The sequence below is a fragment of the Channa argus genome, chromosome 24 (assembly GCF_033026475.1).
Source record: "Channa argus isolate prfri chromosome 24, Channa argus male v1.0, whole genome shotgun sequence".
Taxonomy (NCBI): domain Eukaryota; kingdom Metazoa; phylum Chordata; class Actinopteri; order Anabantiformes; family Channidae; genus Channa; species Channa argus.
This window is the reverse complement of record NC_090220.1, coordinates 3,862,958-3,890,045: the sequence shown is the minus strand read 5'-3', so window position 1 is coordinate 3,890,045 and position 27,088 is coordinate 3,862,958. Positions and strand designations below refer to the sequence as shown.

The 27,088-nt window shown below is 39.6% G+C and overlaps 1 protein-coding gene across 5 annotated transcripts in view; it reads right to left on the bottom strand.

The window, feature by feature from the left end:
- The window catches only part of nlgn2b (neuroligin 2b), a 61,914-nt gene continuing 34,826 nt past the window's right edge, over positions 1-27,088 (bottom strand). For 3 of the 5 annotated variants that reach the window (XM_067494656.1, XM_067494658.1, XM_067494661.1), the window contains 7 exons: positions 26,897-26,950; positions 21,732-21,881; positions 11,253-11,438; positions 7,308-7,573; positions 6,985-7,138; positions 5,644-6,010; positions 1-5,433 (listed from right to left, as the gene is read on the bottom strand). In XM_067494656.1, coding sequence (XP_067350757.1) covers positions 4,503-5,433; positions 5,644-6,010; positions 6,985-7,138; positions 7,308-7,573; positions 11,253-11,438; positions 21,732-21,881; positions 26,897-26,950 — 2,108 coding nt within the window. In that variant the 3' untranslated portion in view covers positions 1-4,502. The remainder of the gene's footprint in view (positions 5,434-5,643; positions 6,011-6,984; positions 7,139-7,307; positions 7,574-11,252; positions 11,439-21,731; positions 21,882-26,896; positions 26,951-27,088) is intronic. The other 2 variants (XM_067494659.1, XM_067494660.1) reach the window with 2 other exon arrangements.

Here is a 27,088-nt window from a genome sequence, read left to right as displayed (position 1 = left end):
CATTTAAGAATGTCTTTTAATGTTTTCCAATTTAGATACACAACATACAGTGTGTAATAGTCTCTATTTGAAATAGAAATATTAACTTTGATTCTTTCAACCCCTTCTGGTCATGTATGCTCTCTCACAGTATCTCAAGCTTCAAGCAGGTTAATTACGGAATCAGACCAAATGAAACAGACAAACAGGTGCAAGTCTTAACTTTACCATTATAACCTTGTACTATGACCCTAACTGAATCCTTGTAATGCATTTAAAAAAATTTCCCTTTACATTAGCCAACATCAAAACTACAGTGTAAACATGTAAACTTGGTGAGTGTGCTTCCGTTATCTGTTGGCTGTCCAAATCCTTATTTAAATTAAAAAAAAAAAAAAAAACTATTTTAAAAGTTGATTTTGGAATGTGGGCAATTCAATCTCACAGCAAACAGCTGGATTAATCAATAACCCCATAGACACAGTGTAAATACAAAGTAACAACCACCATGATTCGACCAAACCGAGACCAAAACACTAAAAATTGATTCACAACCTTCTAATTGTGGGTTATAGGGTTATAATGTATGACAACGCTAAAAACAATGCAAGACCAATAATTAAGGATTAACAGGAACATAAAGAAAAATTCCTTGATTTGTGGTTTGTTTTGAGCACATTTGAAACATCCACCCTAGGTCTTATTTTCTGCCTCATTTCTCAAACAACACCTACATCTATCTTTACATATTTGTGCAGATGTTCTTTGGCTTTTTAACCAATAAAAAGGACTCGCGTCACTTGACTTCCAAAACTTGCCTTCAAGACTGATGGGCTACTGCCAGGAGTTTCTGATATGCTTTAACAGCACAAATATGCATAAGCACATTTTAAACTCCACAATATCTAGGTTAACCTGAGCTGTACGCATTCCTTTTTGTGTTTATGTTGGCCTCAACCATGCTACGACCTTTGTTTTTTTAATTACCCAAGTACACAGATGTATTCAAGTGCCCATAATCTACTGGAATTTCCTCTTGAGATCTAGGAAAGAAACGAGAATTAAACATACGCATGTGAGCTTAAATCATGTAAGTCACCTAAACTTGCACCTGTTGTCACAAAGAAAAGATCCGGCCAATCACTCAAACCAAACAACAAACATAATATTTACAAATTCCAGTTTTTTTCTCTTACACTTAAAAAATGTACAGTTTGTTTCATTGTTTTGTTCTTTTGTCCTCGCAGCTTGCTCCAGTCCAGTGTTACAGATGGCAGTCTGGCTCCAGAGTGTCGTTATCCTAAGCAGACAGGATACAGATCATTACAAGGAGGGGGGATTAATCCCCACCTGCCTTGCTTTTGTGGTATATGGTGTATGAGTTATGTCTGTCATTAAAGATGTTTTTTTTTTCATAAATCAGGTTTCAGAATACATCCTCTGTGCACTGACAGATCATACTGTAGTTGACGCGCTATTTCATCCTCACCATTGAATCACCATCGGCATTTGTCCAGTGTTGTCCTAATGTCACTGGGTTGTTGGGTTTTTTTTTTCAGAATTGTCCAGAGGGTAACCCGTCTCTGTGTTCAGTTGTGCGAAAGATGTGAAACACGCAAATAAGGCTATCTCACCTTTTGACCGACTGATAAATACATGTCATCCTTGCTTCCTCCCGCCTTGCAGAAGGGACACTCGTGAAACAACAAAAGAGCGGACGAAAAGATAACTGTCAGGCAGTCCTCAAACACTTGAAGCACGTGGTTAATGTCAGTCACGGACAAAAACCTTTTTAAACTACTCATGTAAAGTGTTTTTGTACTGTAACTTAAAAAAAAATGCTTTCTTTAGGTGAGATTGAGACACTGACTGTGCAAACTTGACAACTGCAGAAGAGAAACAGAATCAATCAAAAAAAAAAAAAAAAAAAAGAAGGGGAGAAATAAAAAAGGCTTCCATCAGTCTTTCTGGTAGTTGTGTGGCACAGCCTCTGTGTTAACACAAAAAAAACCAAAAAAATAAAAAATAAAAAGGAAATATTTACTCTCTTTGTTATAATCGTAGTTTTACACAATATTCATCTCTTAATACTTTAATACTTTTTGAAGTACCACAAAGTGCAGCCGATATTAAAATAGAAAATGCAAAAAGATTTGGGAAATAAAACTAAATCAATGAAAATCAAAGCAAATCATTGAAATGACAAACACCTCTGTCCACACTCTTTTTAGGAAAAAAGAAAAAAAAAAAAAATCATGCAAATATTCCAGACAAGTAGGAGTAAAACTTTGTTCTTCTTTTTAAATGAGGATATTGAATCTGAATTCTCTTTAAAGAAGAGAACAGCCACAGTGCAACACTGAGTGCAATAAAACAAACAAACAAACAAACAAACAAAAAAACCACAAAGGGGGTCGTGGGTGAAAAATAAAGATGAAGGGGTTGGCACTTTTTATGATGGTAATTCCGTTTGTAAGATACAGTCAGAATGGACCTCTCCAGGAAGTCCATTGGACGCCACTGAAAGAGGAACTTTATCACAGTACTTGGCACCAAGAATGCTGGTAAAAACGAGATATCAGAATATCATTTTTTCATTCATATCCTTACAATTTATTAATAATACATCATTTACATTTGTGTTTTTTTTTGTATAAAAGACTCTAAAAGGAAAAAAGAGTCTAGAAGTGATTGTGAGAAAGAGGAAGGAAATTGAGATGGAAATGGATAATGTCAATGGTTCAATAAAAAGAGCTACGAGGGCAGACGCGGAGAGAAAAAGAGTGTGAGGCAGCGGAAGAAGAGAAGCAGTTAAAGACAGAGAGATAATGAGTGAGTAACAAATAAAGTAATGGACATGATTAGAGCCTTGGTGGAGAAGATGCAGTGAGTTCTAATGGGCAGCCTGGATTCCAGGTTGCATCCCACAGACTTGGTGATGATTAGTTATTTCCTGTACCGCCCATCAGTTTGAAAACCCAATCTGGAAATGTTTTGAAAGCATCAATTCTGAGTCCGATTTCTGCGAGGCGGGAACTTTTACCGCAGGTCGCATCGTAACTGAAAATTGGTACGCGAGTTTTAAAACAGAACAAGTTTTAAAATCAAAGAGTGCTTAGCTGTTTAACAAGAGCCCTGTCAGTACATGTCACACTATACAAAAGTCTCCAAAATCAGAACACAGAGGCAGCTGCTGGCACAGAGTGCTCAACACAGGGTGCCAAACATCACTTCCAGATTGGGCCTTTAAAGCTGCAATTTGTAAGTTTCAAGAAATCACTGCTTCATGACAGACAGCTTGTTGGGGCATATGCTGCCTCATGCAAAGCTGCTCGCTCCTGTTATATCTTTGCACTAAATGAACGAGAATGAATATTTGTATTAAGTGTTAAACATAGTTTTACACTGACAACAACACATGCGCAAAGCAATCAAGCTACACACAGGAAGCTTTTGGCTGACTGTGATTAACTCGATACCTCTTTGAGAAAAAGCTACGAGCTGCATTTTTTTGGTGGCTCACCTAAGTACTGCAACAGATAAAAAGGGCAAAGCAGTATGTGTCTACACCGATGAGCCCCAACATTAGAACAACCTGGAGGTTGAAAAGGATAAATCTGGCTATTTAAAAAAAAAAAAGGAATCCCATTTTCAACAAAACTAAATTCCACAATGACTTGCTTTCGCCCGGAGCTAACGTCTGCCACATGCAATGTGAATTAGCTCAGTCGTGTGTACTGTAGACCTCCTTAGTTGTCCAGAAGCGAATGAAAACACACCAGACAGACACACCACTTCATTTTAAAACACTTGGTAGTTTTAACAGATGTTGAGATGTTTGTGCAGAAAAAAAAAACGAGGTCCACGCAGAGATGTCACGCATGCGCAGTTGACTTTCTCTAGATCACTGTACAAAGTAACGGCAATTCGCAGCATTTAAGGCAATATGTTCAAGACCGAAAAGTTGGTTGGTGTGTGTGGCTGACTTGTTTTCAATCTATTTTGGAAAGCAGCAGAGGTCTCTGGCAGAGATCAAAAAGCTAATCTAGGCCGCAGACTATTCAATGTTGGCTTTAATGTCTGTAAGGAGATTGTTGAAAATATGATCCGTTAATGTTGAGGTGGACAGGGGTGGGCATGGGCACTTTTAATGGTTTAAAGCTATGCAGCTCCATACACAGCAAGCTCCTATGTGTGTTCTGAGACCTGTTGAGCGGTCATCATTAGGTTTTTCCTATGCTGATCCCTGTCCACAACAGCAAAGCCCCCATGTTTTCATGTTGTAGATGATAGGCTTTTGGCAAGGGGGCATATTTTATTAACTCCCCTTTGATTTTTGATTACATTTTAGATGCATTTCACGCTTAAAACCTTACAAACTGCAGCTTTATTAAAGGGCATAATGAAAGAAGAAAAGGATATAGTCAAATAATAGAGGGTGGCGAGAGTGAAGTTTGTATGAAGCAGTTTGTGTGGTGTATCTCTGTGTGCCCAGAGTGGGGTAGCAGAGGTTGTGCCTGGTCCTATACACGGGTGGTGGAGTGCTGGTGTGGCAGGGCATTGTTGCTGTGGCTTGGGACAGGTGTGGTGGAGGGAGCTGGGACAGGGGGATAAGTGTTAAAGGGGTGGAGGGGCTGCATGCTGCTGATGGTGCTGGGGATCATGGTGATGGTATTGGCTGTCATCAGTGGCACATCCTCTGGTGCACGCCGCAGGGCCAGTGTGTAGTCAGGTGGGCAAACGGGAGGCCGCAGAGGCTCCAGTTCGCCGTGGACGCGAGAAGGGAGGGGTGTGCCGTGCTCCAGCTCCACTCTTTGCTGCTTCATCTGCAGCGACATTAGCTCCTCCTCCTGGCTTAGGGCCAGGTCATTGTGCGGTGGGGCCCCTACAACTCCCATGCCAACACCCATTCCCATTGTTGTGCCTCGTTGCGGGGAGAGTCGGCGGTGGCGTCTTTGCATGAGTTCATGCCGCTTATCACGTTTGTAGTAAAGTGCAGCAAAGGCCAACACATTCAGGAAGAGGAGAGAGGCGCCCACAGCTACTGTCACACTGAGCTCGGTGGAGTAGTCCCTTGTTTCACTTGGGAAAGGAGGATAGCGTGGTTTCTCTGAACCATCCGCCTCAGGATCAGGAGGATAGGTAGAGATTACAGGATGCTGTGTGGAGCGGGGTCCAGGGCTGTGAGGGCCCTTCCCGCGGTTGGGGCCTCGGGGCGGCAGTCGAGTTGTGATGGAATTAATGATTTCCTCATGGAGACTGTGCAGATGTGGCACCAGCTCCAGCCAGAACGCCACCTTGTTAGCCCGATAGTTGTCCCTGACGCGAGGCTTCAGGCCGATATGCAAGTACTGCTTGTCTTTGGAGCTGAACTTGGTCCAGATGACCTCCTCAAAGCGGTTAGGCTTGGTGTGAATGAATGTGGTGTCCTGAGGAATGGGTAAGTTGGGATCCCTGAAGGAGTAAAATAAAGACTTTTCAGTAATATTTTCACTACCAGTAGACTCATAATGTATCCTCACTTGGATTTAATTTGCAAAAATCTCACCCAGCCTCTAAAAACCTAGCACAACTAATGGACTAAGGCAACTCACCGGTGTTTTAGCATACTTTTATTAAGACGGAAGCACATGATTTGAAGTAAATCTTGTTGATGTTACTAACCCTGTCTTGGCGAAATTGGTCCAGTACGTCATGACCACAGCGCTGAGCATTATATCATTCTTGGAAAAGTTACAGGGGAACAGGTCAGTGGCTCCCACCATGGGAATTCCAAACACATAGGGAATCTCATCTCCATGAGCTGCGTCTGCCCAGTCTGGCCTCGCCTCGGTCTGACAGTGGTGGTGAAAGGTATAGAAGTAGACAGGCGACTGGAACTCAGCGTGCAGTTTGGCAGTGGCGACAGCTGGGGCCACCCACTGGTGGTCTGTAAACAGGGCCAGGAGTGTCTTCCTACGCATATCACTGTTGTCCCTGTCAGCCCAGTCTGTGTACATGAACTTTATGGTTTCCCTTAAGATATCTTTACCTTGGAAGAAACAAAATAAACGTGAGCATACTAGTTATCTGCATGACAGCATTATAACATGAAGGATTTAAGGTTGAAATCCGTAACCCTTGTGGTTTAAAAACGGTGGTTTTTACACTTCCTTTATATGTAGTGCTAGTCATATCAGACCTACGTCACAGGAAGCATCACAGGCCTTGTTCACGGTAAACATTTATAATAAAACCTTCATGATCCGATGGCCCTGTAGTTTGTAACAGACTTTTAGATGTTCACAGAAGTGCAACCATATCAAAGAGGAGACTGAAAAGGGCTGCAATGGCCACATGACAGATGAAGGAATATGCAGACTAGTTACTCGGTGAAGCAGCCCTCAACACTCTATGAAACTTTAATATGATTAACAGCAAAGAGGAGAATGCAGCAAAGCGTGTTAATTAACCTGCCACATTTCTTTATTTATTCACCTCTATTTGTGACAAAACACTACAACTGTGACTTTGACTGTAATCAATGCAAAAATATTCCAAAACAAACCATAGACGTGCAACAAGCCTGCCTTCTTTTAAACTACTGTATATACTATTCATGAATATTTATGCAAATGCAACTTTTAATTAATCAACTTTTGAAAGTCTGTCTGTATTACAGCTCTGTCATCACAGAAATTAGGTCTGTCAGCTAGCAAAAGACTTTCACTAACCCTGTTCACATTGTTTGGTTTAAAAAGCACCAGAGAATGAAGAGGAATCATGGCTTCTGTAGTAGAAACACACAAAAATCCTGCTTATTTTTTTCCATCGTAACATTAAAACAAACAGCATCTGCATCTGCTATCTTTGATACTCGCTTCTCCCATCCCATGCCCAACTCAAATATTGGGCCATGACTTTTGTCATTTTACAACCGTTAAACTAACAACCACAAGTTGAGAGTCACAGGTTTCAGCTTTAAATTACCGAATAATTTAAAGGAAAATTAGGGAAGGATCTGACCATCAGAGTATCCATACAGATTATCCACAAAGTTGGAGATGATGTAATCAAACGATGCTGCTGATATGCCATCTTCTCCTTCGCTGTCATCCACAAACTTCAGGCCCTCTCCCTGGTTGACACCCAGCAGTATGTCGTAGTTGAGGAACTCGCCCTGATGTCATGACAAATGGACACAGCATGACACAACAGAGCACAACGCAGCAGTAATTACCCTAATTAGTAGTTGTTAGGACAGAACTATATTCACAGACACAATGCAAGCGAATGATCAGCAAAAAAAACATTTTTAATGGGATGATAGTAGAGAAGTCGGCTCTGACCTGCTGCATGAGGATCTCAGGGTCATCCGGCACCACATCCCCATCTACCACCGGTCCGAAGGCGACATGGTAGCGTGCAGGTTGGATGTCTTGGTCCACCAGCTCTCGGAAATTCTTTCTTCGCAGGCAGTCCACCATCTCGGCTCTGTCCCTCAGAGTGCAGCCGACCTTCTTTGCCAGGATCTCGGTGTACATCAGCGGTCTGTAGTTGACTGACCAGCTGGAGATGGCTGAGCCACTCTGAGCAATGGCCTTCTGGAACAGGCCTGCATAGACCAGGACCATACAGTAGATACAGCTTCTCCAAAACCACACAATCACTCTGTTTTCCTCTGTCTGGCACACTTCTGCCAACGGCTGACAGGGCCTTCAAGGCCTTACAGTGAAAGTTTTTTCCATAATGCATGTGTTGGCGAAAGCAAAATTGTAGATTATCACAGACAAAGCAAGATAAAGCAGCCATCCTGCTGCTGTTTCATTGCTGGAGAAAACCTTTATGAACATTATGGTAGGAAAATAATAAAGTGCTTCCATTACATACAACAAGAGGCAGCAGCAAGAAAAATGGTGACAACTTTGCACACAGCAGTGGGCTTGATGGCCGCGTTGGATAAAGCGAAAAAGACAGAAAGATGCTTGCACTGTTGCACCACTGCACTGTTATGTAAAGTGGGTTGCTGTCCCTCTGTTTTATCTGCAGATTCTGTCATTAATAATTAAGCCCACAACCCCCCCCCCCCTCCATATTCTGCATGTGCCCCACCCCTGCTTCTCTCCCTGTGAAATCAATTAGGAAGCATCTCAACTGCAGCTCAAGCTCTACTGCTTATTTCATCTCTCCTCATGTGCACACCATGTGCACACACACATACACACGGCACCTATAAAAACTCTTGATCCCCAAACTTTTTCTGCACTTTATTTAGAACAAGTCTCTGCCATAAATGTTTGCACAAAAACCAAGAGATATCGCCGATGTTTAATTTTAATTCTTTAATATCGCCCCAACTGTTAACGTGAGCCAAAACTTAATCCACCATAAGCTTAAGCAAAATAACCAAAAACCCCAACCAAATCTTAAAGCTATTTGGGCAGGTTATGATATGATATATACAATGTGATTATAACATAATGTCAAATTATATCTGTCAAATAGAATAAAAAGACTCTGCACTTATGATCTATGACATGGTTCTGTTTTGTCCATGAGCCTATATGTCCTCGGTGTGTTTAAACATGATTGGATCTGGTGAAATTTAGCACAGCCCAAGCTTTTAAGTATGACTGTTTGACTTTGGCTATGAGATATGAGGCCAATAAAACCGAATTGTTGAAATGTTTGTTCGAGTCAAGACAGACAAAGTGGAATGTGTGTTGCACACTGAATCGGTTTCATTCAGTACAGATAAAGGATTATTTGTTTTTTTAGTTTGCTTTTTTTAAAATCTGCCCAAGGTCAGTCTGTCAGCGTGAAGGTAACGGTTTAGTAATAACATAATCTGAATTCTTGGTAAAATATAAAGTACAATTCATCTTCTGAGCTCTAATACCCTCCAAGCATCTGGTGGGCATTTTACACAGCTGCTATTCAAAAACAGACAAAAACCTATATCCATTTCTTGATATATGGGTTACTGCACTGGCAACACTAGTACCTAAAGTAATCATCCTTTGAGGACAAGCCAATTCAAAGTGCAAGATTTCTGTATATTTATTAAATTTTTTTTTTTAATGTTTCATTTAATCAGATACAAAGAAATTAAGGCCATGTTTACATAAACTACATTTTATCCTTATGCTTTATAATTTCTCAAAATCCAATTTTAACACATTTCTCTAAGTTAAAATCCGCTATCATTATGATTTAAGATATAAATTTGATTTAGCACCATTACCGCGTATTTACAGCATCTGAATTACCACCCAGAAGATTAACAGTAACTAGATTAACAGGCATGTTGTAAAATAAACTATAACTAACTACCAAAGTATTTTAGCAGCCATATAATGACATTTTAGAGTTAAACTGAGTGTTTAGAAATGTTTCAAAATTTCAATACTATGTTTATTATCTTTGTATCCTATAAATATCTAACCAATCATTGTTTTACAAAACATGCACGTAGGATTCGATCAAAAGTAGTCATCAAAAGTAGTATAGTAGTATCAACAAGCCCATTTTATTTTTATTCATCGTTTATAGTTTAGTATTAACCTAAAATTCTGCACAGAATTTCCTAAAACAGTCAGCTTTTTTGTTTTTAATTGAATAGGTCAATAATTTACGGCTGCTTGTGGCATGCGAATGACAGCGCACTTACTTTAAGTACTGGAATGATTTTAAAATACTGAGAAAGACCTCATTGTTTTTGCTGTAGTTCAACACATGTTGATAGAGCATAGTTGCAGCCACCTGACCTTGTTAAATACACCACAACAACCCACCCATGAAACTACATGATTTTATACTGTTTACATGCAAGAATAAATATGGGAATAATTATTAATATGGTTAGTTGACATACATTCTTATTCTTTGTTCAGACAGAATTAATATTGAAAAAACTGTCCGTGTAGTTCGCTGAGCTTTGTCCCATGTGGAATGATACAATATTTGGGATTATTACAGGGCTTTTGTCCCAAGGTGACTGATGGTTTTATGGCAAATAATCTTCTGTATTTACCCATCTGTCAACTGTATGCGTGCTCAAAATAAAAGCCTGGTTTTCTTTACATTATCCAAGAAGAATTTCATGCTTATTAAAAAAAAAAAAACTACAACCCCCATTCCAAAAAGTTGGGACGAAGCATAAAAGGTAAATAAAAACAAAATGCAATGATTTGCAAATCTCGTCAACTCATATTTTATTCACAATAGAACATAAACTACGTATCAGATAATGAAACCGAGACATTTTAACATTTCATGGAAAATATTAGCTCACTTTGAAATTGATGGCAGCAACACATCTCAGAAGAGTTGGAAGAGGGTGATGTTTACCATTGTTTAGCATCTTCAATTCTTTTAACAACTGTCTGTAAACTTCTAGGAAGTGAGACTAGTTGCTAGAGTTTTATGAGAGGAATGTCGTCCCATTCTTGTCTGAAGCAGCTGAAGCCTTGCTTTCCGAATTTTTTGTTTTATGATGCGCCAAATGTTTTCTATTGGTGAAAGGTCTGGACTGCAGACAGGCCAGTTCAGCACCTGGACGCTTCTCCTGTGAAGCTCCTGCTGTTGTGATGGATGCAGGATGTGGTTTAGCATTGTCTTGTTGAAAGAGACTTCCCTGAAAGAGACGTTGTCTGGATGGGAGCATATGTTGCTGGAAACCTCTATGTACTTTTCAGCATAAATGGTGCCTTTTCACACCATAGGCATCAGAGATGCAGGGTTTTGCTGATAACAAGCTGGATGGTCCCTCTCCTCTTTAGTCCACAGGTCACAGTGTCCATATTTTCCAAAAAGGATTTAACATTTTGATTCATCTGACAACAGAACAGCATTTGCCTCAGACCATTTTAAATCAGCTTTGGTCCAGAGAACATGGGCTCCTCCATTTGTTTTTTGATTTATATTTCCATCCTTTTGTTGCCCCTCTTCCAACTTTTTTGAGAATGTGTTGCTGCCATCAAATTCAAAATGAGCTAATATTGTTTATGTTCTACTGTGAATAAAATATTGGTTGATGACATTTGCAAATCATTGCATTCTGTTTTTATTTAAGTATTATACATCTTGCAAATGTGAAATGCCTATTTTCTGAATAATTCCTTTTCTCACTTAGGAAAATAACATTGCTATATATGTTTAGCTGATTTCGGCTGTAAATTAAAATTACCTGCATACTTAGTAAAGAAATATAGTGAAAAATCTTAATGTTATTAATCCATTTTTAAGCAGGTTATGTGACAACTAAAGTGACAATGCAAATGGAAGAACCTTACCCTCTGAGTGGTGGGAGAGGATGAGAAGGTTCACACAGGCAGCACCAGCTCCTGAGCCAAAGATGGTGATTCTCTCTGGGTCTCCTCCAAAGTGGCCAATGTTTTCATTGAGCCAGCGCAGGGCCTGGATCTGATCCAACAAGCCATAGTTCCCCTTAGCAGACTGGTCCCCTGTGCTTAGAAACCCTGCAGGGTAAATTAGAACAAACATGGTGAGGGAAAGCAAGAGAAAATACACATTTATGTGCAAATGGAGGAGCAGGGCACAGGATAACATTATCCTGTGGCATTTATTAGTTACTTAAAATATTCCACACAAGCAGAAGATAGCATCCTGTCATTGTCAGGAACTTCTCAGCCTCCAACTCATTGCAAGTCTGAGGAGATTTCACACACAATGCTTGCCAAATTACTCATTTTTAATACCCACGCTGGAAATACAACTTAGTTAAGAGAACTTGTCAGCAGAGAGAGAGAGAGGAGGAGAGCAACAGAAGGCATGTTTCACCTACTTCCAGGGCACACATTTACACAGTAGGTGCACACCCACAACAAGATAAAATAAACTGAACAAAATGTCACAAACACACACACACAAACCGAATACTTTGTTCTTACGAGACACTGCACGCTTCAAGCAGCTACAAGCCATTTCACCCTGCAACAAACAAATGTTTGACTGGTTAGAAAACCTCTCAAATGATTTCATTAAATTGCACACTCCTCAGATTAGATTAAGCTGTATAGAGTTTTAAAAATCCTAGCATCTTTGAGACTGCCAGCTCAACTACTGTTTTTTTTATTTTTTTTTCATGAATAGTACTGCTTGGCACCAGTTAAAATGTGTTTTTTGCATTTAATTATGTGTAAAAATAGAATTTCCTAACAGTGATCATAACTGACCATAAAGGCACAATGACTATGACTTACAGTCAGATATCCGATGGAACTATAATTAAACTGTCTACTTTTGATGGGGAATGACTAAGTTTCCATAAAATAGGAACTAAAATAAGACTTTCTTTAAACTAAAAACAGCTATGTTCTCCTTTCTTAGACAAATAAACCTGTCTGATAACGTCTACCAAGATGTACTATTTCCTACGAGTTAGTCAACTTTGCTCTTTTATTGTTCACTCCACAGCATTTTTAACCAACTGATTATGAGCCAGGGGCTGTTTAAGTTACATTTACAGGATTTAAAGAATTCTGTCTTTTTGTGAAACTGACTAACTACCATTAAACTGAGTGGAATTAACACTCCTAACTTCTCTTAAATATCATTGTGAACCCAGCTTCAGAACTAAACTGCCTCAGTTAAACACAGGGGAAGTGGCTTCATGTGGAGATGAGGAGAGCATGATTTGGATACTAAGGAGAGAATGGGCCTCTTTGCTGATCCGGTGTCCAATCTGTCTACCTCTGTCTGCTGAGCATGACCGCACAATTCCCCTGACTTTACCTGGAATCCACAAACCCCAGTTTGTTTCTCTATGTTGCTGCCACTAGAACTTATCTTTTTATAAAACCTTAGACTGTTTAGTAAACACACATTCATTTATTTTATTTTTTTTTGAATGAGGAAATTGATTCCAATTCAGTCTCTTTCTCTGTTAGAGTTGGATGCGTGGATGCATGTGAACACATACAGTACACACACATGTACTACATAAGAGATTGAATGAAGTAATATATTGTGGGACAGTACAGTATAGGGAGTACACACAGCCAGATGGTGGAAGAGGGGCAGTCAGCACATATCCAAGTGTGCAGAACAGCAAATTAAGTTTTACCACTGATGATTATAATGTAAGTGATGGCAGCTGATGATGATGATGGTAAAACCTGCCAAGTGCCCTTTCGACAGCCACCAGGGCGACACACACGGCTCTTTCCACACTCTTCACTGTGCTTACACTACAGTCAACAGCCTTTTAAGCCTGGAGTGTTTTTGGTGGGTTAACCTGACTCAATTATGATTCATATTACCGAGTACCCAAGTCCTTTGACAAATGTATTTCATATCATTACTAATTCTTTGCGTTTGGACAACTTGAACATTTATAAATGTCAGTGAGAAAAATGTAGTGGCTGGAAATGTTTTGTATTTATTTATTTTTTTATAGCTGGGTATAATAGGGTGCCCATCACACCAAGATTGTTTTAAAGCTGTTTTTAATGTCTTTGGGTACCAAAGATAACTTGTCCCCAAAGAACAAAGGCTGAACATACTGTCCCCCAATATCTTTCAGTGTAGCTGTGTTCCAGGTGAAAACATCAACACCGGAAAAGAAAACCAAAACTTATTGTCATGTACATGTTGGCTGTTAAATATAAAACCACCTTGAAAAATCCTGAACACTGATTTGAGCATAGAACTGGTTAGACCTGCTAAAAAACTAGTTTCAAAAGTGCATTTTGAGGATAGTCACATAACTACCATGTGGTAGAATTGAATCAAACATCCACTTTTAAATTGTCAATATTACAGCATAAATTTAGGATTTATAGGGTTAATCTCAATATACAAGATATACTGTTATATGCATAATACTATGAATTGTATTATCCATAGATCATCCTAGGAATTGACTTCCTGTTACCCTGATGCGACTCTGACCTGTTAACATATCAGCACTGACCCGTGCCTCTTATCAAAACCACAGGCATGTGGAAGTGTCTGCTCCGTGGCTGCCCAGCCGAGTGTTGCGCTACCCGCCCCAGTTGCCTGGCAACTGTCCAGAGCTTCAGGGAAAATGATATGGACAGACACTCACAAAAGGACTTGCATACCCACATTCAAACACATCCATATTTAAGTACACGGCGGCATGCATGCGTGCATACATACAAAAACTAAACTCATTGGATGCTTGAGTGTATGAACTCAAATGCTAAACTGAGCCACAGCCTCCTGATGCTGTCTCTGCAAGGACAACATAAAGAGAAGAAATTTGGTTTATCTTTACCATTGAAGATAAGTCAAACAAGTTCCCTCTTCTCCTCTGTTTCTCTTTCACCAAGTTTTGTTTCTCACCCACCCCCATCTGCTGAGTTGGGCTTCCTACTGACTTTAGCGCTGAGAGCAGCAGTTTATGAGGCTGAACTCATGCATATTCAACACTTGCTTTAGGTAACGGCCAAGGAACTGTAGCGAGAGTCATCAACCTCTAAGTAAAGATACAAGCTGAAGACAGGGAAATGAATGACTGAAAGACAACAGAGTAGTAAGCAACTGTTGGAGGGAAATTCAAAACAGAAATATTTACATTATATCAAATCGTGCAGTCGCTGAAATATGTCCAATAATAATTGCTGCTTACACTTATAACTCTTCCCTTTTAAATGAAGTACTACATCTGTACTACTGAACATGTAGGCCTAGTGCTTAGAGACGCAAGCCTGTCACAGGTAGGTCTTCCAGCCAGTAGAGCTGAGTCTGGTAGGGGAAAGTGAACAAGCAGCCTCCCTCATCAACATCACTTTGGTGCCCTTGAGCTGTTCCAGTTAAACTGCTCAGTTGCCAGCAGCTCAAACTGCGGTTGTACTGAGAAATGTCCAGGTGTGAAAGTGTGTAACTGTGTGAACGTGATCTAGGTGATCCTGCAAAAGGAGAAGAGGCCTCTCAGTGAAACTACCCTAAGAAAAAAAAAAATAAAAAAAATAAAAGATCGCTTGACTACTAACACAGGACTATGCATCTGCAGAGTAATTTTTAGGACTGAACAGAATGACTGCAGTGGGTCACTGCACACATTTCTGTGAACAGACAAGAAAGAACTAGAGGGGAGGGAGAAGTGTGGTAGGGGAAAAGAATAAAAATCCAGAGACATAAAACAGGTGTTAAAACAGAATATTGCCCAAAGCTACTGTCAGATCCTAAATGACAAGAGAGGTGAAAGGAATATATTGAAGGACATACTGTATTATATAATTTCACTGTGACGTCACACACAGGAGAAGAGTTGTCAAAATGCAGAGGGAAGATATTCCTCTATTTTTTCTTCCACACAGAAAAAGGTAACCGAAGAAGGAAAAACAAATGAATGTTTCCAATGAATCACTAAATGAATCAAGCAAATGAAATGCACTTGTAGAGAAAATGATAAAAAAAAAAAAAAAAAAAGGACTTGGCAGATGGTGAATATCTCCTGCTCAATGAAGTCCAAAGAATCAGTTAATGTTGTGCAGTAACTTTGAGGATTTGAGGAAACGGTGTGTGAATCCAACCATGGATGAAAAGGACGAGTCATTTTACATCTCACTATTTTTAATCTAGTTCAGCAAGCATGCGATTTAATGTAAAATTAGTTTATACACTTTTAGAGTAATTTTTATTAATGAATACGTTCCTGTCTAGCTAGAGTCTAAAAGTCGGAAAGCTCCCCCTATAGGCTGCTTCTTCTAGAATCCAATAAAAGTGTTGTATCGTCAGTTTAAACCACTAGTTCAAAGATCTAATTCAGAAATATGCTACTGTACATCATCTTTTCATACAAATCTGTTAAGTCTCCTTATTGGCACTGGGAGTGCAATCTAAAGACCCACTGGTAGGTCGATTTCAATTAAGCTTCATTCGGTATGTCAAATGCATCCAGAAATAAAACTGTATTGTAACTGAACTTCCTCCTGCTGCAATAATGTGATTTCATTACACCACCCATAGGCTTCCAATGTCATTGTACTCATGTTACTCAATTTTTACTCTCGTGGTTCTATTCAAAATGGTGCCAAGCTGTGCAATAAACCCGTCTGTCATGTACATTTGAGAAGTAATGCATCAAATGTCACCTGGACACAAACACATTTCAGTTTGTTTAAAGGAAGTTCCAATTCCGAAGCATGTGCTAAAAAAAAAAAGATTAAAAACAAATCCGTTTATATGAGTTGAATCTTCAGAGAGTTATCTAGAGTAGGTTATCGAGTTATAGTTAACCTCAACCTCAGCGTGTTCGCTGATCTGTAGTATCGTCCGAATGTTGAGTGTGCAAATCTATCTACTGTATATAGTACACTCAGAAGTGGTCCACTGCTTTCTGCTAACAATCCCACAATACAATAGTCCCTGTTTTAGGGATGAGAACATTACTGTTGCCTGACTCAGACATTTGTTACCGATGTTGTAATGTGACAACGGTTAGTAAGTGGCGCGAAATGTTCATTGTCTGCGTACTATTGAGTGGACTATTTAGTGCACACTATATAGGGAGTAGGGAATGAGTGAATAGGGTTTGGTTTTGGACACTGTCCCTGTATTATTATCGTGGACATCAATCAAACCAAGCCTTTTTTTTGTTAAGACACTGTAAGCGTTGCCTCTAGACAGCTGTGCCCCAAAGCTTTTCTGATGCCATGGAATCAGTCAGCTGTGGGCTGCAACCTAAGCTACATTGGTTAGTTTTTTTTTGCTCACATTTTGGCAAAGTGGATCATTACATGAAGTAAATGCTGAATTAGGTATTAGCAGTTCCGTTTTGCAATGGAGCCAAGAATGGCCATACAAGAATTACTGGAATACTTAATACTTACAGTACAAGTACAAGTGTAAATATGTAATGATTTGACATGACATTGACGTGTTTTTGGACATGAAGTTTTTTCTAGTTTAAGTGCATTCGTAGACACGTGCAGTATGGTGATGGACATTGGAGATCATGAATCATTGAAAAGTACAAGTCCTCTGAAACTTAAATGTTGTGTGTAAGCAATGTCACAACTTTCTCTCCAGTAGTGTATATGTACTGTGAGATACTGTGTAACTTTTGCATAGTTTGCATGTTTGCGTAGATTGTCAAGCATAACTAGATGCATTAAGTATTTGACTAGTGCAGCTGTGCAGATGGTGCCAGTTTTGGTCTATACACCCAGCGTTCTGTAATGCATTAGTGCTCAATGTGAACTGTGCCCTTGATATTTGTGACAAGAACCTGCAACCTCACACAAACAAATACGGCCAGGAGTAAACATCCTGAAGTCATTTCTGCAAAAGGGATACGTGATAAACCATTTTAATATAATTTAGTTATATGTTTTTCAATTTGTAGGCCTGACAACCTTACTGCCAACCAAGATGTTGATTTGCACATGAATGTAGCCACAATCAGAACATCATTGAAACATTTTACTGCTGTGCTGTCATCACAGTCAGTGCACTATAGGAAAAGTGTGGGGAAAGAAGTGTTCATGATTGCCTGCAGAGTGGGATTGTAGCTCAGTGCTGGGAGTGGGAGGTGTATTTCATTTGTATTTAGAGATGGCTGAGTTGAGAGAAGGCGGCAGGCTGAAATTAATTGACAGCAAAATCTGTGCTGCTAAAAATACTGCTTATGTCATATTTAAAGGGATGTTTTTGAGAACAATGGACTGCATGGTTTGAACTTATTCCCGAGGCTAACTGAGCTGAGTAGTATTTATGAATGCACTGACATTGTTTGACTTGATTTTTGCTAAAATGCTTTCACATACACAGGGTTTATAAGATTCTACAGTTTTGACCAGCAATAGTGCTGTAGGTGATGCACTAGTATTAAACAGAGTCCTGTCAGTAAACCAGAATATTTGTGTTAACTGTGTTCTGTAAGGTGAAAGGTATTTTAATTTTAATACAAACATGCAAAAAAGTGACAAGTTAAAATATTCTTCTTCAACTTAAGTGATCTCTTTTGTCTCTACTCATCTTAAACAATGACAAAAAAAATCCAAATCAGGATTTTGGGGCAGCAGGAACAAAACTATTTATAATCTGATTAGCAGAACATTGACATCAAAATTAGATGGTTGTGAATTTATGTTGTACCTGTTATATCTTAGATACAAAATATATGCATGATGCAATATGAAAAGTATGCTTTGGTATAATTTGTTAACCAAATTCCTAAATGAATAAAGCTGAAGAAGGTTGCTCTTATAAGTAGAAACCTGAATGGGTAGAAGAAAGTGTAGAGAAATGTTTCCAGGAGAAGCATTTCATCTCTCTTCCCGAGGTAAAAACTGTTCTTACTTTCACAGCCCACGACGGTGGGCTTTTCCCCAGAGTTCATTAATTAGTTAATTAGTTAATTAGTCTGAACAGATGGCTATGCAACACAAATAAGAAGGCTCTCTGGGCCTGGAAGGAGGAGGAAGGTGGGAGAAGGTGAGCCGAGCAGTGATCTGAAATCTCAACTGTCACTAAACCTCTGAACCAGGCTCTGCGCAGCAGGCATTTTCTCCTCATACACCCATTTTATTCCACAACAGGGCATATCATAAATTAATAAGGATATTCCAGAGACCACATACTTAACAAAGGATAAAAATGTGTTTGTGCCATACTGGAATTAAAGCACGAGGCATTAAATCCAATGCAAGTGTGCTGTTTTCACACTGCAGGAGCATTTATTTGAATGAATCCTTTGCATCACTGCAGATTTAAAAAAGCATTTGATGGTTTATTTTTAGACTGTTCTCCCACCCTGACCCCCCCCCCACCACCGGTTTCCTTTCCCCTCACTGTCTGTCTATGATTCTCCCTTGCTCATCTGTCTCTATTCCCTGCTCTCGCTTCTTCCCCTTTTCCTGACTCCCTATCACTCTATTAAAGGCACAGGCATTGTGTGAAATGGGGTTGGCATGTGTAAGCTCTTGTCTATGTAAGTACAGGATAATGCTAAAGATCAGAACATAAAGCTATTTAAATATGTTACGCCTGTGTTTCTCAGTTTGAATCAAATGCACCGTGTCAGAGTGGAGGACTATTAAACATTCAGATGGATAGTGCATTATTTATATATACATTTTATGAACGGCACGCAACCATGTAGCGCACACACGCTTACACTGTCATGTGTACAAGCAGATATTGGGGGGCGCACTCTGAAAAACATGCCTATGGTGGCTACCAAATTTACAAACACACACACACTCACGAATAATCGCCTTAGTACAGTAACCTATTTAAAACACATCTGAGAGTGAGAGAGCAAGCACACATTCACCCACCTACCAACATTTTCAACAATGTTAAAGGAATTGAGGACACTGCGTCATTCCTCATAATCACCCAGCAGGATCTCTCTCCACCTCTGTGTATGTAGTTTAATGACTGTGTTTGGATTTTCTGGATAATAAATCCACCATACAATGCATGAGAGCACTTCTCCCAACATCTCCAACATGGATCACAGCTACAGTGCCAGTGTAAATTGGCCAGGTCTCGAAAATAAGGTCAAGCAGGTCTAGTACGAAAAATAAGCAAACAAAGACACACTACCGAAGACAGTTTGGATCAGCGTGTAATTTAATACCAGCCTGATTTCAAAATTTCACACTAAACCCGTTAATGGTCAGGATTTGTCTGACAGCTGTGAAAAAGACCCCATAATGAGCTGAAATCGAGCTGGATAACACTCCAGGTCCAGGTCCTCATTTCACTAACTCTCAGTTTGTCCTTGTCCCTGTGCCTTTCCATTGGCACTGTCAATAACAGTCTGGATCATGTTACCCTCCACTAATGCTCACTGCAACTCTTGGATGGCATCCTAAACTACTCCAGTTTCTCTGTTTTTCATTATTCTGGTATGTTGAAACAGGCGTGATGCTATAAACAAGATCTGATTACCAAACCTGGCAACCACAATGACTGACACAAAGAGCCTGTGTGCAAATACCTCCAAAAGATGATGTTGAATGTAAATACTTGACTCCACTGATATCCAGCAGCACAAGGGCTGGATACACACACACACTCACACACACACACACACACAGTTCAGCCCACACTCACAGGCCATGCAAGCACAGCAAAGCTCCAACAGAATGGACAAACAGAATACCCTTTAATCCAAAAATATACCAAAAGCAACAGACACACATTTTAGTGCAGCAGTGGTGTCTCTGAAGTTTAAAGTGCATACTAATAGGACAATTATTTAATAAAAAAATGTAATTTTCAGGCTAAGGGAACACCTGTTTGTGCTTTATTACAAAATCCATGCTGTTAAAAAATCATATTCAATGAACATAATGGTATCAGTAAAGTCTGAGCAACTCTAGTAGCAGGAATGATTAACTGCACCTCTCTGCACATGATTTCAAGACTAAAAACACATTTTGCACAAAGGCTGTTACCGAAAATACAGTACACATTTCCATGTCCAAGACCAGTGAATTGAAGTGAAGCCTGTGTTATCCAGTAAAATGTGTTTAAGACTTCTGCTACCAGACCCGAGCGCTATTAGTATCAGGTTTAGATCGGGCTTCAATACAGATTCTGGCTGGTTATTGTAAAATCTAATACAATAGGACATTTCTGTCTTCACTGCCAATTTGTCAAAGCCTATATCTGAAACTATAAGTGTTGCAGATGTCACTCGGTATATGGCTTTGGGTCAGGTTCTGGTCTTTAGGGTTCAGCCAGGTCAGATCTTAAAAAAATAATGACACAAACAAGGGCCCTATTTCCCCAAAGCATTTTAAAGCAAAACCTAGCATTAAATCAATTTGTTGAGTAAGAAATGTGCACAACCACATTATTATTCTTTTGATTCTGTAGTGTTCATTATAACAGCAATTTATTTCTTTATGTCTTTGTCTAAACCTGTGACCCTCATTTTCATATCTCCCTCCAAAAGGGGAAAACCATTCAAGAACCCTGTACATTATTAGAGCCCTGGGTGGTCTCATTTTCTGAACAGTACCCAGTAAAACCATACACTGTAAAAACATGGGAGTCACATCTGTCAATTTGTTTACATTTCCAAAACACATGCTAATATTACTGCTTAAAAACACAATACACTAATTGAAGCAGTAAATTCGTTATTTACTGTTAGACTTTCGTTTGCTAACTGGCTTATTGACATTGGATAAACTAACACAAGCAATTTTTTTCTTTTATTTTTGAACAGGAAATATACACGTACAACACATGAAACAAAATTAAACTAAAATAATCGTTCAACTAATATGTTTTTTTTACAGGCCAATTAACAGAGAAATGCTGACATGTATTCATAACCCTGAGCAAAGCCTAGGGCCAAGTAGTAAGGCCAAGGGGGGAGAACTGGGATTGGGTCTAACTTTTAGAGTTTCTGAAATTACATAGGACATCACACCCCACACAGTGTGTACAGTGCAAGACAAAGGTGCCTTCACAGGAATTACATGGGTACTGTAACTGCAGTTCTTGAACTGCGCAAAAATATAAGTATACTTAGGAACCATTGTAGAAAATGTTCTTGACATTGTGTATCTATCATAAGATTTAAGAAAATGTTTCATTTTTGCACAAATGTTGCTCACATAAATACAGATGTGGCCGCCTGGAAAACTTTGACAGATTCATGTGACAGATCCACTGAATCATCAACCCCTCACGATATAATCAGACTCAACTTGTTACCTGCCCTGAACAACCTCCTATAAAGCCTGCGTTGATCTGCCATGTGGAGCAGTGATTAGTAGTAGGACACTGAACATATTTGAACACACTATGCTTACCAAGCACACCGAGCCGATAGTTCATGGTGACGACAATGACATTTCCATAGGCAGCAAGGACGCTACCATCAAACATGTTCCCTGAGCCCTCCATATAGGAGCCTCCGTGGATGAACAGCATGACCGGCTTCTTACGGCGATCCCGGATATCTGCACAACACAGACAAGCAAGAGTGTTCATTAATTTCATGTTAATTTACAGTTTGTCACACCCTCTATTTTTAAGATTTCCTGTCGAGTTGTGGTGTGCCAAAGCAACATGTGTCTATCTGGTCTCATCTGGCAGCATTCGATATGTACTGTACAACTGCAGCAGTAAAACAAATCATATGAAGCATTTTGTAATCTCCTACGATCATCTTTCCAGTAAAAGAAGATATAGCATATAACATTTTCAGTAGACCGCCTTTAAGTTGGCAGCATTTTTTCCCCATCTGCCTCACTGGGCTTAACGTTCAAAGAACTTTATTAATCCCAGAGGGATGTACTTGTGTGTTTCCCCTGTGCTATGTGATGGTACCTTCCCAAACCATTATTCCCCTCCATGTGTAGAGCAAATGGTGCAGCCAGATCTGATGCCCTCGCTGTTATTGGTGTCTTTATGCCCATCAGTGTGTTGCTATGGTTGATTCTGTCAGCCTGTGTGCTGTCCCCCTCCCCACGCTACAAAAACCATGCCCCCTCTCTACAGCATCTGTGGTATGGTCTGAGTGTCTGTGGATAAAGCTGAGAGAGCTGCCAGTGCAGCCCAGTTAGGCTGAGCGTCTGCACTGTGCAGGGCCTGTGGATAATTTGTATGAAAGCCAGACCAAGTGGAAACATAAATAACAGCCATAGCATCTGTTTACCCTTATGAGCTTCAGCACTCAGGGATGGGGCAGACAGAGAGAGATAGGAGAAGAGAACGAGAGATAAAGAGGGGTAAGACAGAGTGAGCAAAAAGATGAAAATAGGACAGCATGAGATAACTTAAAGGGCTAGAGACGAGAGGATGAAATAAATGAAACGGTACAGAGCAAGTCATACATAGAGTGGTACACTAATGAACACTCAAATTCACACAGGATTCACACCGTATTCATACAGACACACACAGAAACTCTTGCAGAGGCAGCTGCGATGTTGAGTCGCTATGGTAACTGCTTCTCACTAATAGAACTGCACCAGCCATTCCATTGCACCGACTCACTGAATGCCTGTTGCCGTGGTAACAAATTCTACTCACGTATTTGCACACCCGCCTGCATCACCACCTGAATCTCAGGTTACACATGCACTTGGGTGTGCCACTCGCAAATCAGCACACACACAAGCGAGCACAGCAAAAGAGCACATATGGCTTCATACATGCAGGCATCTTTTATGGATCATGTGTATGACACAAGCAGACGGGCTAAAAATACACATTTTCAGCAGTACACTCTGACGTGCTGCTCCTTTTCCCTTCTCTTCTCTGGTGTTCTGAAGCTCGGCTGATTTCCCAGAGGATATGTAAATAAGTTCAATTATCCCAGCATTACCAGGACAGTACAGAGGAGTGACATCAGCAGGCCGTCCTCAGCCAAACTCATACCGTATATTAGATCCCCAGATCAATGACATGTAGCTGCCATTTTAGAGCTGCAATAAGTACTGTTTTTACTGTGAAATTAATATTTTACTGCGCTGTTTACAAAGACTACTCACAGACACCTAACGATCACATTTCATAGATCTGCTAAATAATCGGTCCAAGTCTTCTCAATGATTTGATGGTAGTGAAATTGTAATTACAACATGATCCACATTGTCAACACAGTGAGTAAAAGAAGCGGTGAGCAGTAACCCTCTCTATTCGACACTTATTTTATATATTTTTTTATTATATCCCCTAACAATATACCAGATTACAAGATAGTACCAAATTTGTTCTTATGAAAGTCACTTAGTGCTGTATACTCCACTAAGCAAAACCTTTATTCTTGCTGATTTCATCTATTAACAATATTGGGATGTTGTATACCTTTTGTTGTATTTGGGACCATGGAGCCTGAGCAAGAGCCTCCTTCTCCAGCCGAGTCCCTGAATCCCCACATGCATGGGTGGGGATGAAATAACATAATTCTACATCTCTTCTGATTTTGAAATGGGACAGGACTGAATCAATTATTGGTCAGAAACATTTTGTCATAGCTCAAGCTTCAATTGTCTATATGAAAAAAAATCCTTTCTGGGCCAGTATGAGCCACGTGATCTATGTGGAGGCAGTAGTAAAGCAGTTTGGCCACTACGCCCAAATTGCTTCACAGGCTATAAGCAACTCTTTTTCGGGTGTTAGAGCAGTCATCCACCAATCCCATGATTGTTGGTTTGCGCCTCCTATTACATGTTAACATGTCATTAAAGCAAGGCACTAAACCCCAAAAGCAGAAATGAGGAGCAGGCTATATATTTCTAGCAACTACTGTGTACTTCCTTCTATATGGTCATTTTAAAACTTTAATGCTGACACAAGGGACACCATCCATCCATTATCACAACCACCTATCCTATTAAGTGGAATGGTGGTCCTGGAGCTGATTAGAGCTGTTTACATTAGATGTGGGCAGTAGCACTGACCCCTTCACCACCATGTTGCCTTGAAGTGACATCACTCAAGGCAAATTCACACAGATCACTCTTGAGATGAAAAAAGCCTGTTTTTCCACACCGATGAAGTTTTTGTGCAAAATCAGTGGAAATTCTTTTTCAAATTAGTGCAGGCTAAGTGTCCTGTCAGTACACATATTTGTTTTGTATGGTTACCTATGTGCTGTAATGCACTTTGGACCAACCCTGTTGTATAAAGTGCTATTTAAATGAAGTTGAGTTTAGACTGTGACAGAAATGTTGTTCGTGGTTAAAATGGTATCTAGACTTTGCCTTTATTTGACAATGTTTATTGTATTGTAGTTAATAGACTGAAACAAGAAGTTTAGTAGTTTTCTACTAATGGACTAGATGGCCAAAGTTTTGCTTGAGATTTTTTATGATAAATCAACAATTATATTAGCATTCATTTAACAAATACTCTGATGTTGCTATGGTGCACACGCCACTAAGAATGCATTGAGGTTGTTTTCCCTTGAACATGCACATACACGTACTTGCAGCTTGCAGTGTACGTAGTTTCACAGTGTCAAGGTCATTGCTGTATGAAGTGCGTAACAAAGCATTAGACATTTTTCTAATGTTGTGAGTAAAAGACATTTTCCTAATAATTCCGAATAATAGAAAGCCTGTTAAAAAAAAATAATAAAACAGAAGTATCTGCTAAGTTTAATAAAGGGTTGGAGACCCCAAAAAAAAAAAAAAAAAAAAGAAAAAAGGAAGAAAGATTGAAATAAAGAAAATCCATTCATTATGGAATAAAAGATAAAAAAAACCTCATGCATACCTACAATGCCTTAATGAAAGGTTGATAGGAAAAGGTCTTAGTGGTGTACAGAAGAAAGAAAGAAAACCTTTTCCGCACTATCTCTTGTCAATGTATTCCAACATTTTGTGGGCATTAGACTTTCATCAGATGAACATTTGGCACATGATTCAAGGTGGTTATCAAAGGTGATTAGGAGGGTGCAGGGCCGAACTCATCTAAGGCCTACAAGGCTGACAAGAAGCTCACTGTCTCAAGTACCTGCCTCTAAACCACTAGCACATTCTTCACTCATTCACTTTCATACCAAACCAATCTCCCTTAATATCCACTTCCCTCCCTCACCTCTACCCAATAGAAACCACAGACCTTCTACTTTTGCATTCTCCTGGTCTTCTCCTATTCACGGTCTTTATGGAAACCTCGACTGATTTGGGCATAAATGATTTAGCCTGAGTCAGCATTTGAATATATTTGGGACTTACGCCCACACCCAAGCAATGTAGCTTCCGGCAAAAACACGATGCTAAAAACTACATTTTTCCTTTTGCAGTCTTTGGAAACCTGCGTCCAATCAAAATGTGAGCAATTAAGAGAGAGGAAGTCAGCCCTACCCCAGCACTCCTGATCCTGTCAAGCTCCATCAGATGTCTGCATAAATGTCAAGCTCTACCAGTCTCCTACTCATCCACCCTCTTACTGTCTGTTTCTCTACATCTCTCTCACTTTCAAAGCTCAATAAATGTCATTTCATCATGCACTTGTCTTCATTATGACTTCTTTTTTCCTTTCTTTCCCCCCGTTGCCCTCCCATGTGCTCTCGCAGTGCTCAGCTTTTCCTTTTTCTTTCATCTCTATTCTATCATTCTGCTCCTCTCATTGGCAATCCTGTGTGAATCCTTCCGTCTGTTTTCACTGTTAAGACACCACACAATTGGATTAGCTACATCTGTCTCTATTGAAACCATAGCAATTAGGGATGCAAGTGATAGAATTCAGTACCTAAATAGCACAAAGTCCAAAGAACAAAAAAAACAAAACAAAACAAAACAACAACAAAAAAACAAATTAGAGCGCAGAATAAGAGGTGTAGATTTTGCACAAGCCTTTGCACAAATGCAGACACGTACACGGATGAAGACAAATGCACTCCACGCATGCATAATGCTCTGTGATACAGAGTAGGTCTGAGCATGTGTACAGAAACAGATGCACATGGTGTCTGGGTAGATTTTAGCTGCATCAGTTAATAGTAGACAGAGCATCTCCATGTGACAGTAGTGAACGTAAAAAAACATATACTAATAGCAGACATGTGTGGAAATCCACCACTTTTCACTCCTATAATGGACAAAGCCCAATAACTTTATGGGGATAATACTTTATTAGGCTATTTCTTAAGGACTTTAGTACAAGAATAAAAGTACAGGTGAAAGATGCAGTTTAACCCATTGATCATACAGGATAGTCAGAATATCAGCATGAGGTTAATCTACCACATGACAACAGAGTAAGGATAGTAAATTAGCTGCCTGTGCAATGAAGAATAAATACTTTGCATGTACTCTACTTCATGTATTTTTAGCTAAAAGCATTGTCTGTGTGAAGGAATGGCAGATTTACGCAGTAATAAAAGCTGTTAACAAAGATCAATGCAATGCACAAATAGAGTGATGAGTCTAAGGCAACCATTAACACGGATACACACACAGCATTCCCTGTGGAGTTGGAAAATTGGAGCCGATAGGAAAAAAACATGCAATTAAAATACCTTCATCCCTTGGTCTGTTCATTGTAGACTCATCGTGTTTTTTTGTGAGCGGACCTGAAGTTCAGAAAAAAGGGGGGGGGGAGGGAAGACAAAAGACAAAATTCAAAAGGACTGCAATTGTAGAAAAACAAGAGAGAGAATAAGCAAATTGTAAGATGTTGGGGTCTTTTGTGTGACTACACAAAAATGGAA